Source organism: Plasmodium relictum (genome assembly GCF_900005765.1).
Source record: "Plasmodium relictum strain SGS1 genome assembly, chromosome: 13".
NCBI lineage: Eukaryota > Apicomplexa > Aconoidasida > Haemosporida > Plasmodiidae > Plasmodium > Plasmodium relictum.
In genome coordinates this window covers 1,498,069-1,513,728 of record NC_041691.1, presented here as the reverse complement: position 1 = coordinate 1,513,728, position 15,660 = coordinate 1,498,069, and the positions used below count along the sequence as shown (strand labels likewise).

The window sequence follows — 15,660 nt, the reverse complement described above, 5'->3', positions numbered from 1 at the left end:
TTGTGTCTATCTTTTTAATTTTATATTTTTAATATTTTGAAGTATTTAATATTTATATTTTTTTTTTTTTTTTTTCTTCTTTTTTATATATATCTAGAAACATATATAAAATTAACATTTTTTATGAGTTTTTTTTTTTTTTCAAGCATAATATAATATATTAATTTAAATAGATTATTCAATTATAAGAAAAAATAAACTATTTAAGTATGAATAATTATTAAATTTATTTTTTATTAATTCTTTTAAAAAATATACATCTTTTGTTTCATCAACTAATAAATCTGTAATGACAAAAAAATTTAGATTAAAATTATTACAAAATTTTTTTTCACTTAAGTTATCATTCATATTTTTTTCTTCTAATTTTGAAAATCTTATAATACTTTTATATGAATTATTTAAATCAAAATATAAAGGACTGAATATTTCTTCAGGTAGTTTTGTTGCAATATTACAAAAATAACTCTTTAAATCCCTATTAAAAAAAAAAAAAAATTTATATATATTTATATTGATAAATTAATAATTTTTGAAATTAATATGATTAATCTTTTTTTTTTTTTTTTTTTTTATAACCAAAATTCAGGTATTTTACAATTCTCTAGTAGCAATTCGTTATCTATATTTTCATATTTATTTTTATTCTCACTAATATTTAAATTAAAAATGAACGGGTACTTTAATAACAAAGAATTCTTTATTTTTTTTTTAATTATATGTTTACATGATAGATTCATATTTATAATTTTTATTAAAAAACTGATGTCTACTTTTATTTTTGGTAATTCTTCCTCAATTTTTCTATTAACATCAAAAGAATTACATTCTTCATCATTTTTAACCATTTCTACAAATTTATTATTCATTTTCTTTTTTTTCTTTTCGCTTTTTCGTTCTTTTTCTTCTTCCTCTTTATGTTTTTCTTGCCTCTTATCTGTATCATTTTCTTCCTGAATATCATTTTCCTTTTTTTCTATTTTCTTGGAATTCACACTATCATCAGAGACTTCTGTTTCACTAGACATTATAGAATAATTACTTAAACTGTCATCAGTGTCTATATACATATTTAAATAACTGTTAATTAAATTGTGTATTTTATTTTTTCTCTTTTCTTCTAAATTGATAGAAGTGTTATAAATCTTTCCAGAATTAAAATTGCAACTTTTCTTAAAATCAGTTTTATCTATTTTTAAATTATCATTATTTTTTGAAAATGAACCAAGGAAACTTTTATTTTTTAAATCACTTGATTTACGCTCATTTTTTAGATATTCCTTCAGTTCACTTTTGTCGCTTTCATTTCCATATATGCAAACAGTTTTCAAACTGATTGAATTTGAACCATTTGAAGAGTTATTTTTTTTTAATTGAAAATTGAATGAATCATTGGAATCATTAGAATAATTAGAAACAGTAGAATAATTAACATTTGGACAAGAATCATTGGAGTTATTAGGCTCACTAAAATTATTATATTCATTGGAATCATTAAATTCGTTAAAATAATCAGATTCATTGGAATTTTTATGATTATTAGAATTATTAAATTCATAAGAACCCTTTGAGTTATCGGAATCATATGATTCAATAGAATTATTAAAATAATGTGAACTATTTAATTCATTATTAATTTCTGAGGTAGTAGAATTTTCGAAAGAGGATAAATTATCATGATTGTAATTTGATTTCTTAAATCCTACTTTTTCTATTTTCTTGTTTTCACTATTATTATTTTTAAAATTATCAAAAAATAGCTTCTCATTAAAATCGTGTAATAGTTCAGATGAATCAAAATAATAGCTTAAAAATACAAATTTAGATAAATTGAAATTTTTATTTTTTTCTATGAATTTTTTAGTGCACATAATAAATGGAACTTTATTGAAATTATGCTTAATAATTTCAACAATTTTTTTTAAATGGGCTTTTATGAAATCAAAGGGTAATAAAATTAAATGTATATTATTTGAGATTATATTGTTATTTGCGTGAGTTTTATTATTTTTCTCCAGCTCAAAAATATTCATCCATTCCCCACATGAATTTAAAAACTTATTATTGTAGAAATTTCCATCATAACTAAAATATTTATTACTATACATTCCTTTACCATTTATAGAATTATTTAACCAATATCCTTGAAATTTTGATGAACTATTCTTCCATTCTAAATAACCCCATCCATTCCTTAAATCATTTTCATAATAACCAAAGAAAATATTTTTATTTAGAAAAATGTTAAGACCCAAACCATTTTTTTTATCATTCTTCCAATTTCCAATAAATTTATTTACTATTATTTCTTCATCATATATATTTTTTCTTAAGCTTAACAAAATGCCATATCCCTCTTTTATATATTTAATAATTTTTTTTTTTTTTTTTTCTAACTTTTCTTTATGATATGCATATTCTTTAGTAGTATCTTTTTTTATATCATCATTTTTTTTATATATATCCTCGCATATATTTTCTTTTCCTAAAAAACTTTCATTATCTTTTATTACGTAAAAAGGAGAAAAAAAAGAATATATATTTAATGAATATATAATTATATATATATTTTTTTTTTAACAATGTTTTATTTTTAAAATTATTTAATTAAATATTAAATAAGTTTACATTATTAAAAAATTTTAAGTTATTTTATTGAATTGTTTGGCTAATAAAAATGATTATATATCACATATTTTTAAAATTAATTTATACTTCTAATTTGTCCTATATAAATATAATGAGGTGACTTAAAACATTTTATATTCTTATAATTAAATATGTTTATAAACTCATCTTCTTCATTAAGTAAAAAATTTAGTGAATCTTGTTTGCACAATGTTTCCTCACTCATTTATATACTTAAAAAAAAGTTAAGCTTAATTTTTATATTGAATTGAAATACTAGTAAAAAGTTATACATATATATATTTGCTAACACGAAAAGTGTATAGTTTCTAAATTAGTAAAATAGAAATTATTTTTCTTTTTCTAAAATATATGGATATTTTTTTTAGGTATTTTTCAAGTATATAATTATTATATAAATATGTCATTAATTATATCATTAGACATAATAATTCTTAATATATTCAATAAAAATGATTCGCATTTATTAATAATTATTAAAAATATTTTAAATTTTTAAAAAGAATAAATAAAAATGTATGTCAATATTTTAGTAAAAAAAAATTATACTTTTTTATAAATGACTTATTAAGACAAAGAAAAAGTGACATATTTTATAATATACTATATATATCTATTTTATAATTCTATATAAATATGGATTAACTATATAAATAAAAAAATTAATAAGATAATAAATAAAGAAAATAAAATAAAATACACTGATAATTATATTGAAAAAAATTTTTAATTTTCTTAAACTCTTAAAAATGTCAAAAGCTCTAAAATAGAATAAATATTTACACATAATATAAAATAAAATCCAAAATTTTTAAAATTAAATTAAAATTTTATAATAAATGCTATACAAATAAGATATTTGATAGAATATATATATAAGAATATTAGAATTATTTTATTGGTGATATATTTTATAATATGAATTTTTTGAGAAATAGATAATAATTTTAAAATGTTTTATAAAAAAATGAGAAAATTTTTATTTTTTAATGCTATTAGAAATTTCAAAGAAAAAATAAAATAGCTATTCTTCACACAAACATATAATTTCTAAATATTTTTACTAAAAACTATTTGAATTAAAAAAATATTAATTTCGTTATCATCTTAGATATAATTTATATAAAATATATACATATCTTTTCCTTTTTTAAAATGTCAATACGGTGTTTCAAGTAAAAAAAACATATTCCTTTTCAGGGATAGAATTTTAAAATTTAGTAATTGAGAGATTTTTTCTTCTTAATATATATTTTTTACTTTTCACAATTTAAAAAAAAGTATTATTTAAGCATATTTAAATATGTGAAAAAAAAAAAAATATATATTAAACATACACGTATTTATATATATACATGTATATGGAAATTATATTTTTTTATTTATAAAATGTTATAATTTTGATTTGTTCATAGGATTTATCTTTCTCTTAATAAATATGAAGTAAAATAAAATTTATAACAACCATAAAATGCATAAATAAATAAAAAAAATTATTAAAATAAACAACCATTTTTAAATTATTTTAATTGTCGATTGAAAAAAAAAAAAAGAAAAAAAATAAAGTTAAACCTAATATTATTTATATCTTCTTTTATTTTATATATTCTGTATTCTGTACTTAACTAATGCAAAATCTAAATAAATCATTAAAAACTAAAAAAAAAAAAATTATAAAAAAATATATATATGTAAAATAGTAATAATAATAATATATATAATAACAAATAATATTAATAAAAAGAAAAATAAAAAATTGTGAGAAATTAAAGATAATAAAAAAAAGAGAAAAAGCATTAATATATATATATATAGTATTGAAAAATATGTAAAAATATATATAAATTAAAAATAATTTTACTAAAATATCCTCCACTAGGTAATGGGCATAAATGAAAAGTTCTACAGAATTTTAATGGTTTATTTTCTTCAATAATTATATCTCCACATACTAAAATTAAGATTCCATTATTTGGTGTTGGCTGAATATCTAAACTTAAGCATTTATGTACTACTGTTTGAGGTAATTTATTCAATCTTTCTATTATTTGACTTGTCCCTCTACATTGATCATTTTCAAAACTCATCATACTTATATCTTTATATAACGCTGCAAGTTCATTTCTAAGTATAAAGAAAACAAATTTATATATATATGTGTGTAATTCTATATACTAATATATTTATATATATTTAATCATTTTAATTTATAAAAAGTCATAAGAAAATATTTCTTTATCTTTGATTTTTCTTTCAATTTTTTTTTTTTTTTTAACCTTCCAGTATTAAAGCATTGAAAATAATGATTTACAAATTCTTTTCCTATTTCTTCAAATTGAGGATTTAGCATATCCATTTTTAACAAAAATATAAAAAAAAATAAGTTTATATATATATATATATATTAAAATTGTTACAAATAAAAAAAAAATAATAATAAATTTTTTGAATTAAAAGTTGTAATTTATTTTTATTTTTGCAAAATTTTTTTATTTATATTTCTATTTTTTTTAAAGTTTTAAAAAAAAAAAATACAATTTTTTATATTAACATCTCATTTACTGAAGAACATATTTTTCTTTAGATTATTATTTTTGAGAAAATGAGAATATACATAAAAAAAAATAATGAAATAAAAATCATACATATCAATATATATGCATTAATTCTTTATGGTTTATTATATAAAGTGTAAAAAAACATTCCAAGATTAATCAAATAAAAAAAAATAGAATGATAATAAGCAAATATTATTGAGTGCATAATATTCTTTAAAGAACTTTAAAAAAAAAAAAATATTTCAGTTAATTTTTTAATTATTTTAAAAAGCTCACATAAATTTATTTTTCTATCTAAAAATATATTCCTTTATTATACATTCATAATACTATAATGTAGTAAAAATTATGAAAAAGAATAAAAAAAAAAAGTAAAATCATGAGAAATTTCACGTATAAATTAATTTTAAATTCACAATATAAATCAAAAAAAAAAAAATAATTTTAATTATTCTTATAAATGTTTAAAATATAGGTAATTAACTTTTTAATTATTCAATTTTATTTTATTGTTTTTTTTTATTATTATTTAATATTTTATTATTTTTGATAGATATTTTATATAAATAGTGTCATTAATATGGTAAAATGTATAATAAATTAACAAATATATTTAATTATTTCTACAACAAAATAAGATAAATATATCTTTTTTTTTTTTTTTTTTTATATACAATAGTTTTATTTTAAAAATAATGGAACTATAACTTATATTTAGTTATTAAAAAAAAACAGCTTATAAATAAATATATGCATTATTGAAATTACGAAATTAAAAATATATATTTAGCCGTACATATATATAGTTTTCGTATTTTATTATAATAAAAAGTTGAAACATTTTTAAAATTGTATTCCTATATAACATAAACATAACATTTAATTGAAAAAATTATAATGTATAAAAGTTTTCAATAAAATCATTACATAATTTAGTTTATGCTTTTTCTAAACATATTTATAAAAAGGTAAAACACCCTTACATGAAGTTGTAATTTTCTTTTTATTCATTATTTTTTGTTTCTATCTTTTTTTTTGCTTTAATGCTTTTTTGTATTTAAATTATAAGACTATAACACCTATATGATATTGATAAATTAAAATAATAAATAATAATCATCAATAAATTTTTATTTTTAACTTTCTAGTGCTTTTTTCATATTAAATAATAAAGTTATTTTTGTAATTATTTTAAAAAAATTAGTAATGCTACAAATATGCGAATTGTTCGTATTTTTCTCACAGTTTTTTGTTTATTAGTTAAAATTTTTCATAAAAAAAAAAAATGGAGGAGTAATTTCATCTACAGAAATTAATTATAACAAAATAGATGAAACAAAATTAAAAAAAAAAATACAAAAAAACAACTAAAAATTAGCACAAATTTTAAAGATTAATATTAACAAGAATATCTAATTATAATTTAAAAACAATATAAAAGTGGAATATGTAATATTTTATTTAATATTTTAGTAAAGAAAAAAAAAAAATTAAAATAAAATAAATAAGAATACTAAAACAATATTTTCCTTAGATAGCATTTAGATATATAAAAATATATCTGTATTTTTCCAAGTCTAAAAATTTAAGACAATATTTTAATTCTAATTCATTTATTATATAAAGGATATTTTTGTAAAAAAAAAAAAAGTAAATATTTGTGTTTTTGATAACATAAAAAGTAATATAATATTTCCATTATACTTTTTCTTTCTTTATATATTCTTTATTGACATGTAATAACTATTTTAAAAAAAAAAAAAAACTTTTATATAAATTATTTTTAAAACAAATTAATAATTTAACTTTTTATTTATATTGATTTTATCTTAATAATTCAATTTGAATTATTATTTTGGTTAATATATGATGAAAATATATTCTGATAATTAAATTTGACAATAATAAAATTTAATCATTTTCATCATGTTTTTAATTCAAAGGTGCTGAGCAAAAAAATTTCATCAAAAAAAAAAAAAAAAAAAAAACGGATAAAATGTTATATCATTTAATTTTTAATACATATTTTATTAAAATTTTCAATTTTCCATTTAAATAATTATTTTTTATTTAAAATAAAAAGAAAATAAGAAGGAATGTATAAAAATAGTTCTTCCTTTTTTTTATCCTTTTTTTTTCTACCTTTATTAAGTTTTTTTCCACATATATTATAAATATTAAAAGCATCTAAATAATTAATATTTGTATAGTGCATATTAATATCATTCATTTCTATATATACATTATTGTTGACATAGTATGAAATATTTTCTATATATAGTCTATTTTTTTGTAATTTTTTTAGAATTTTTATTTGAAGCTCTGTTATTTTTTTATAAAACTTTTTTTTTAGCTGTTTGTAGAGTTTTTTATTAAAAGACTGTTGTATACTGAAAAAATTTTGCGATAATCCTTGTGCTTCGAATAAATAATTTATTTTATCAGGAATTCCAACATTTTTCACATAATATAAATCATTCTTATCAATAATTGAGAAATTATTATTATTACTGTTTAATGTTTTATATTTTTCTAATGCATAATAGGGAAATATAGGATCACAAAAATGCTCATTTTCATAAATATTTTTACTTGAAAATTCTTTATTTGGATAGATAAATTTACTTTTAATTTCATAATTATATGATGCAGCTATATCATCATCCAATACTTTATCATGCTGTATTAACTGATTTTTTAAATAATTAGAATAAGTTTCGTAAATATATGAATTCATTATATTTACGTTGCTGAAATAAAGATGGAAATTATTTTTATCTTTTTTTTTTTTTTCTTCAATATATTTTGTAGCATATTCTTTTAAGTAATAATTTAAAAAAGCAAAAATATTTTTTTGAGAATAGAGATTTTTTGTAAAACAGGAGTCACCATTAAGTTTCTCATCTATATAAAAATATTTGTTGTAAACATTGTCATTATTATAATATCTTATTATTATATTAAAAAGGAAGTAAAAAAAGTAATTTTTATATGGATGATTTTCATTCAAGTTAACAATAGAAAAAGTATTATTTCTACTAGCTATTTTAAAAACATTTTTTTTTTTTAGTGTGTATAAAGGAATATAATAAAAAAAATATTTTTTTATATTACTTAGAAATCTTTTTTTATAATATTCTGAATGTATTATAGTAGGTCTATATCCTTTAGTTAAATATAATACACTTTTGCTAAAATTTTCTACAGATTTGTCCCAAGTATAAGGTCGTAAATAATCAATAATTTTAAATGCAATTTGAAAATTAGAAATATCTATGTGTATAAGTAGTGAATAATCCATTATATCATGAGATGATAAAAAATTAGTATCATTCTTTAATGAATCAATTAAATATTTGTAATCAATATATTCTAAATTAATCACCTTTGCTTTAATAAAATCTTTAAAGTTATCATCAAATAAAACATAATAATTTCTTAATGTATTGTAATTATCTATTGTAAAATGATTATACTTTTCTATAGAGTTAGAACTTTCAAAATTTTTATTGTTATTTGGTTCTTTATATAATAGATCATATGTTTCTTCACTTGTATTCTTATGTTTAATTTTATAATTATTTAAATTTTCTTTATTTAAAATTTGCTCTTTTTTTTTTGATAAAAAATGTAAAGACAATTTTGTGTTATACAAACATTTATTATTAAGGTTTTTTTTAAATTTTATTTTGTGATTTTTTTTTTTTTTCTTGATTTTTAATATTCTATGGTTTAAAAATATGTACATTTTTATATTTTGAACCATTTCTTTTAAAAAGCTATCATTTTTTTGTGTGCGTTTTTTATTCATCTCATTTTCTTCTTTATCTATTTTTTTTAAATTATTCCACGTAGACTCTTCTTTACTATTGAAAATATTTTTTTTTAATTTTATATTTGTTGTATAATTTTTTAGCGATTTTATATCAGAATAATACCCATTTAATATTTTCTTTTTATGCCTTTTAAAAAATTTATTTATCCTTTCCTGATTTGTATTACTATTACCATTCATTTTTTTTTCTTTATTCATATGTTCGTTTATATTGTTTGAACATTTTTCATTGTTTCTATTTTTCTTTTTCATATCTGAACCTTTTTCATTAATTTTAGTTCTACGTAATTCATTTTTCTTTTTATCTTTATTTTCTTTTTCATTTTCTTTTCCCATTTCTTTTTCTTTTTCCCCTTCTTTTTTTCCCTTTAATTTATCTGATCTAGCTAATAAAAGAAAATCTAAATAACTATTTCTATTATAGATATTTTTATGTTCTTCAGTTTTATCATGATTATATTTATTTATTTTTTTTTTTTCTTTTCTTAAATATTTTGTAAGATATTTTAAATTCATAGATATATCAGATAATTTATTACCTGATAAATATTCCTCCTCTTTTATTTTAGTTGTATTTAATGGAATTTTCTCTCTTTTTTCAAAAAAAGAGGATTTTTTGTTGTTTTGCATAAGTAAATTCTGTAAGTTTTTTTTTTTTCTTGCACCTTTTATATCAAAAATTAAAATTTTTGAATTCTTGTTATTAATCCTTACATTTTCTAAAATTATGTAAGTTTTTACTGTTTTTTTATTTTTTTTTTTTATTTCTATTTGATACAAACCATACATAAAGCACAACAATGATTTTTTAAATTTGAAAAAAATATCTGAAAAATGTTGAAAGAACTCTTTAAATTTATTAAAAAATGATTTAAATTCGTGTCTATTTATTTCTTTTATAATATACTTACTATCATATGTTTTTGCGAAATTCTTTTTCTTGTAGTCAAAATTTATGTAATTACTTTTTTTTAGAGATTTCAAAAAGTATATTTCTTTTTCACATAAGAATTTTCTTAAATAATGAAATTGTATAGGAAAATAAATATAAACACAAATATTATTACTTAGAAAAATTGTGATCATATCATTATTTTTACAATTTAAAAAATCCTTCACATTATCATCATAAAAATTATTGTGTAATTTTTGTATACTTTTGTTTAAATATTTTTCAATATCATTATAATGTACCTTATATGGATATTTCTTTTTTTTATTACTAAGCATATTTTTTTTTGTAGTTATCTTTTTACAGTTGTTTGATATGTTATCTTCTTCAAATATTACTTTCTTTTCTTTTTCATAAATTTCTTTTAATTTCTTTTTGTAATTGTTTGATATTAGAGAGTGGAATATTATATTTGATGTGTCATTTGGTTTAAATATAAATATACATCTTTTTTTTTTTCCTTTTGTTTTTTTGTTGTTAAAATTTTTTTTTTCTTCCTTTACTATCTTTGATATATGTAAATAAAAGGGTTTTTTGTTTTCGTTTTCATAATCCTCCTTGTTAGCAAAATATATATTTTTTTTTCTTCTATAATTTTCTATATTATATATATAGTTTTTTTCTTTTATATATAACTTGGCTATGTCATTTTTGCAAGAAAAATAATGAAAATTGTTTTTCTCTTTTTTTATTTTATTAGAATTTGTATTATATGGGGGATTTAAATGGGAATAATTTTCTTCGTTTATACTTACTAATTTATATATATATTTTTTTTTCTTGTTTCCTTTTTTTTTTCTCTTTTCTTTTTTATTAAAATCAAAAATAAAAGATTTCAGTTTTTTATTTATATTTTTTGTAAAATGCAGGTATTCCAGTTTTTCTTTACTTCTTAGTTCTTCTATATATTCAATATTTTTTTGAATTTCTATATTTATTTTTTCTAATATCATTATATAATAAGAGAAGAAAATTTCTATTTCCAATGAAAATTTTTTTTTTGTTAAATTTACAATGCCATAAAAATAAAAATTAATTAATACTTTAATTAAGTATTTTTTATAATGCCTAATTACGTTTTTCAATTTTTTAAATAATAAATATTCTTTTATTAAATTTTTTTTTTTTTTGCTATAATCTTCTAAATCTATAATATTACTATAAGATTCAGAAGTAATTAAATTAGTATCTGAATTAGTTATTTCTCTTGATTTTATTTCTATGTACTTATTGTTTATTTCAATAGTATTATTATTTATTTCTTCATCATTTTTATTCATAAAATTTTGTGTATCAACATCATTTATATATTTACTCAGTTTATCAGATTTTGATCTTAAAGTTTTACTTATGGAAACTTCTTTATTTCCAATAAATTCATTATTCATTATATCACCAATGCTATCTTGATTATTATTTTTTTTTTTTAAATCTCCTTTTGTTGATAAAAAATTATCATCAATAAAGCAGCTTGTTCTGTTATTTAATATATACCTTATCTCATTTATTTTTATAAAAATATTTTTATTTAATAAATCAATAAGAAAACTAATTAGAGAATAGAAATTATAAAATATTCTTTTAATAACAAATAGAGAATTAAAAAAAACTAAGGTAGAAAAATTAGAAATTTTTATATATTTACATTTTTTACATTGATTTTTAAAATATAATGGTGAACAAGGGTTATGAAAATTCTCTTTTTTAATTTTTTCATTTGTTTTCATATATAAATGTTTATTTTTTGATCTATAATATTTTACCGCGTAATTATAAATTAAAAATTTTAATGATGAATACATAGGTAGCATTGAGTTGTTGTATTTTGGAAAATTTTCTATAATACTATATAGATTAAAACTTGTACAACTTTTTTCTTTTTTCTTTTTTTTTTTTAAATTATATCTTTTGGTCAGACATTTGCATGGATAATAGTAAAAAACATTATTATGTATGATATTTTTTATATTTTTTTTAATATAATTTTTCAGTTTTTTTTCTGATTTATTTTTATTTATGTAATTTAAAGGCATTTCATTATTATGAGCATCATTATTGTTCATCTCTTCATTGCTAGATTTATTCATACGTATTGTCTTAAATGGATTAATACTCTTGTAAATATTATTATCATGTACTTGAAAAATTATTTTTACATTTTTAAAATATAATGCATAGCTATTATATTTACCATTGTGATTACAGTATCTATTTATATAGTTATCTGAATGTATGATACACAATAAGAACTCACTAAAAGAAAAATTCAAATTTATATTTTTTTCATTTACACAATAACATTTGTTACAAATAATATTTAAAACTATGTTGTCTTCTAAGTTATCATTTTTTTCTTTTTTAATTATAATTAATACTTTTTTTAAAAAAATTTGAATACATATCTGATGATAGCATAGATAATTTCTACATAGATCAAATGGGCATTTTCTACAAAAAATAAAATAAAATAATATTAAGATAAATATATAATAATAAAATATTAAAAATAAACATAATATTTAAATTTTAATTTATGAATTGAAATGCACTAACGAAATTTATGTGTAATGAGATATTTTATTATTATTATTTTTTTTTTTTTTTTTTACAATTTGAAGCTTAAAGAATGCATAATATAAATAAACTGTTGGATGGATATATCATAAATATATTTATAATTGAAAAAAAAATTGTAAAACAATTTTTTACTATTATTACTTTGATTATCAAACAAATATATGTTTATATTATTATATAAATTATTTATAAATATATAATTCGGGCAAATAAAATAAATAATCATTTCTATATTTTTAGAAGACAAAAAGTCATAAGAATAAAATAAAATATTTTCTGCAATTATGTTTTCTACTTTTTCATTAATTTTATTTTTAACTGTTATTTGATCAATAGGAATCATATCACTTAAAAGATTTGATCTATTTAAAATAATTGAATCATCCATAATAATATTTTTATGGTTATAATATAAATAAGTATTATTTATAATTTTTAAATAATAAAAAATATATTCACAGTTACTTTCATAATTTTTCATAAAGTTATTAAAAAGGAAAAAATTTACAATATCTATTACTTTATTTTTTTCTGAAGAAAAAAAGCAATATTCATAATTATTATATATCTGTTCCTTAATAATTTTCTTTGTATTTACTAATTTATATAAAATATTTATTCTTTCATGCTTCAAGGGGCTTTTAATGTTTAATAAATGAAATAGATTTGACATTAAATTTATTGGGGTTATTTTTTTTTTTGTTGGATAAATAAAAAAAAATGAAGAATATAAAATTAAGAAATTCAAATTATTGTAATTTTTATCATACATTCTAATTGTATTTATATTTTCATTAGATAATGATATAAGCGTTCTATCCATATAATTATTCAAATATATCTGTTTATAAACATAAAAACTTAAAAATATAACAAATTTTAGTATTTTTTTAATTTTTTTAATTATAATTACATTTTTAAGATGATTTATTAGTAAATTTTTTTTATTTTCTCTTTTCTCTTTACCTGAAAAGCTTATTTTTTTTTCTTTATTTAAAAAAAAATAATCTATAACATAATCATCATTTTTATTTATATAATATACATTTATAAAGTTATCTAAAATGTTTTCCTTTTCAACTTCCCTTTTAAAATAGTCATCAAAAATCGTAGTATTTTTTGTTCTATTCTTTATATTACTCTCTTGAATATTTGAACAATCAGAATTCTCATTTTCATTTACTAATACATTTTCACTAATTTCTTTTTTTCCGAAAATACATATGGTTAAAAATTTATTACTACAAGAAAGAAAAATATTTTTTACATTTTTTTTGTATTTTTGGATTTTGAAATAATTCGCTTTTGCTACATAACTATTATCAAAATTTAGAAAATTTTCATAATTTAAAATTTGTACACGTAAAATATTTGATAAACGATACATATTTTTTTTTTTTATACTAGTGAAAAAATATATTTTCTTATTAATTAATAATTTTTTAATATAAAAATCTAGCTCCCCATGAATTAAAATTATATTCAAAAACCTGTTAGACAAGTTTTTCCACAAGTAATAATTATAATTATAACTATAATAATTCTCTAATTTTTCATATTTTATTTTTTTTTTTGTATCTAACAATAATATCTTGGGGTTTTCAATTTCTACATTATTGAAATATATAGAACAATTACTAAATACTAAACCATTTATATAAAAACTATTTCCTATTTTTTTATAAGGGAAGTATTTTATCTAAATAAGAAAAAAAAAAAAAAAAAAAAAATACACATAAATATATGTATACATTTCATTTTTTTATTTTTATTTTCATCTTTATTTTATTTTTTTCTACTTAATTACCTTTATATTATTTAAAATATCGTAATCATAGCTATAATAATATTTTGATATTTCATTTACAATATTTAAAATGTTTATATATATATCTTTTTTAATATTGTAATAGTTAAGCTGATTTAAAATTACTTTATAAAAATATTTGTTTAATTGTATATTTGTTTTTAAAGAAAAATTTATACTACTATGATAAATATTTTTGTTTTCATTTCCAAAAAAATTAAAAAAGGGATTAAATTTTTCTTTTAGCAGCAAGCTTTCTTCTTTATTTATATTTTTCTCTAAAATAATATGTAAACGAGAATCTTCTCTCACGCCTTTTTTTTTTCTTAAATATTTTTCTTTAGCTTTTTCAAAAATTAATTTATTTTTTTTTTCATTCTTTAACTTTTCATAATAGCCGTTATATATTTTTTCACTTTTTTTTATGATATTTATATAAAACTTATTATTATTTATTAAACTATAATCTGAGTTAAATCATTGAATAAATAAGATGTGTAATATATATAAATATATATATTATAAAACGAAGACCAATAATTCTTTGTATTAAATTAAAATAATATTAATTCATAAATATATAAAGAAATTATATGATTCATTAAATAACCAAAAGAAGAATGTTATAATATATATATATAAATTATTATTTTGTTATATATTTTTATACTTATTTTATATTTACATTAATTTATTAAATAATTTTTTTTTTCTTTCATTTATTACCTTTTGTTGTTATTTCATTTTTAATTAGATTAGTTGTAAGTTCATTATACTCTCTTAAATTAAAACTGGTGATACTATTTTTAGAATTTTTTTTCTTCACTGTTGTTTGTAATTCTTTATGATGAATATGTCTCTTTACTTCTAGACCTCCCAATTGATTAGACAAGTTAGTATTCCGAATTTCTTTAAAAAAAATAAAATTGAAATTTTTTTACTCATTTTTTTTTTTTTTTATATTTCATATTAATTTATTTCATGACTTTTACCATTAAAAAGAGGATAATTAAAAATCCATTCAAATATTTTTTGAGAAGCATTCAACTGCTTCGGATTATTTTGAAAGCTTACATATTTCTCTGAGAAATTTTTTTCCATAATTATTCCTCATATTTCAAAATACTAAAAAAAAAAATGTTCATTATTTATTTACCATTCTTTTCTATATCTTTCTTTCTATTTTTTTTCTATTTTTTCTATTTTTTTCTATTTTTTCTATTTTTTTCTATATTTTCTATTTTTTTCTATATTTTCTATTTTTTTCTATTTTTCCTTTTTT

At 16.7% G+C, this 15,660-nt stretch overlaps 3 protein-coding genes across 3 annotated transcripts; all 3 read right to left on the bottom strand.

Annotated features, from left to right (window-relative positions):
• Window positions 1-174: 174 nt before the first annotated feature.
• PRELSG_1338900 (conserved Plasmodium protein, unknown function) lies at window positions 175-2,854 on the bottom strand (the record flags this gene model as incomplete). The annotated part of the gene is made up of 3 exons (XM_028678924.1): window positions 175-478; window positions 580-2,503; window positions 2,716-2,854. The coding sequence occupies 3 exons, from the start codon at window positions 2,852-2,854 to the stop codon at window positions 175-177; spliced, it is 2,367 nt and encodes a 788-aa protein (XP_028536021.1).
• Window positions 2,855-4,270: 1,416 nt separating this feature from the next.
• Window positions 4,271-5,005, bottom strand: NTF2 (nuclear transport factor 2, putative; the record flags this gene model as incomplete). Its single annotated transcript, XM_028678922.1, has 3 exons — window positions 4,271-4,305; window positions 4,511-4,773; window positions 4,926-5,005. The coding sequence occupies 3 exons, from the start codon at window positions 5,003-5,005 to the stop codon at window positions 4,271-4,273; spliced, it is 378 nt and encodes a 125-aa protein (XP_028536020.1).
• Window positions 5,006-7,266: 2,261 nt separating this feature from the next.
• On the bottom strand, window positions 7,267-15,479 carry PRELSG_1338700 (conserved Plasmodium protein, unknown function; the record flags this gene model as incomplete). Its single annotated transcript, XM_028678921.1, has 5 exons — window positions 7,267-12,442; window positions 12,604-14,270; window positions 14,379-14,845; window positions 15,105-15,287; window positions 15,371-15,479. 5 exons carry the CDS (start codon window positions 15,477-15,479, stop codon window positions 7,267-7,269), a joined length of 7,602 nt encoding a protein of 2,533 aa, XP_028536019.1.
• Window positions 15,480-15,660: the final 181 nt, after the last annotated feature.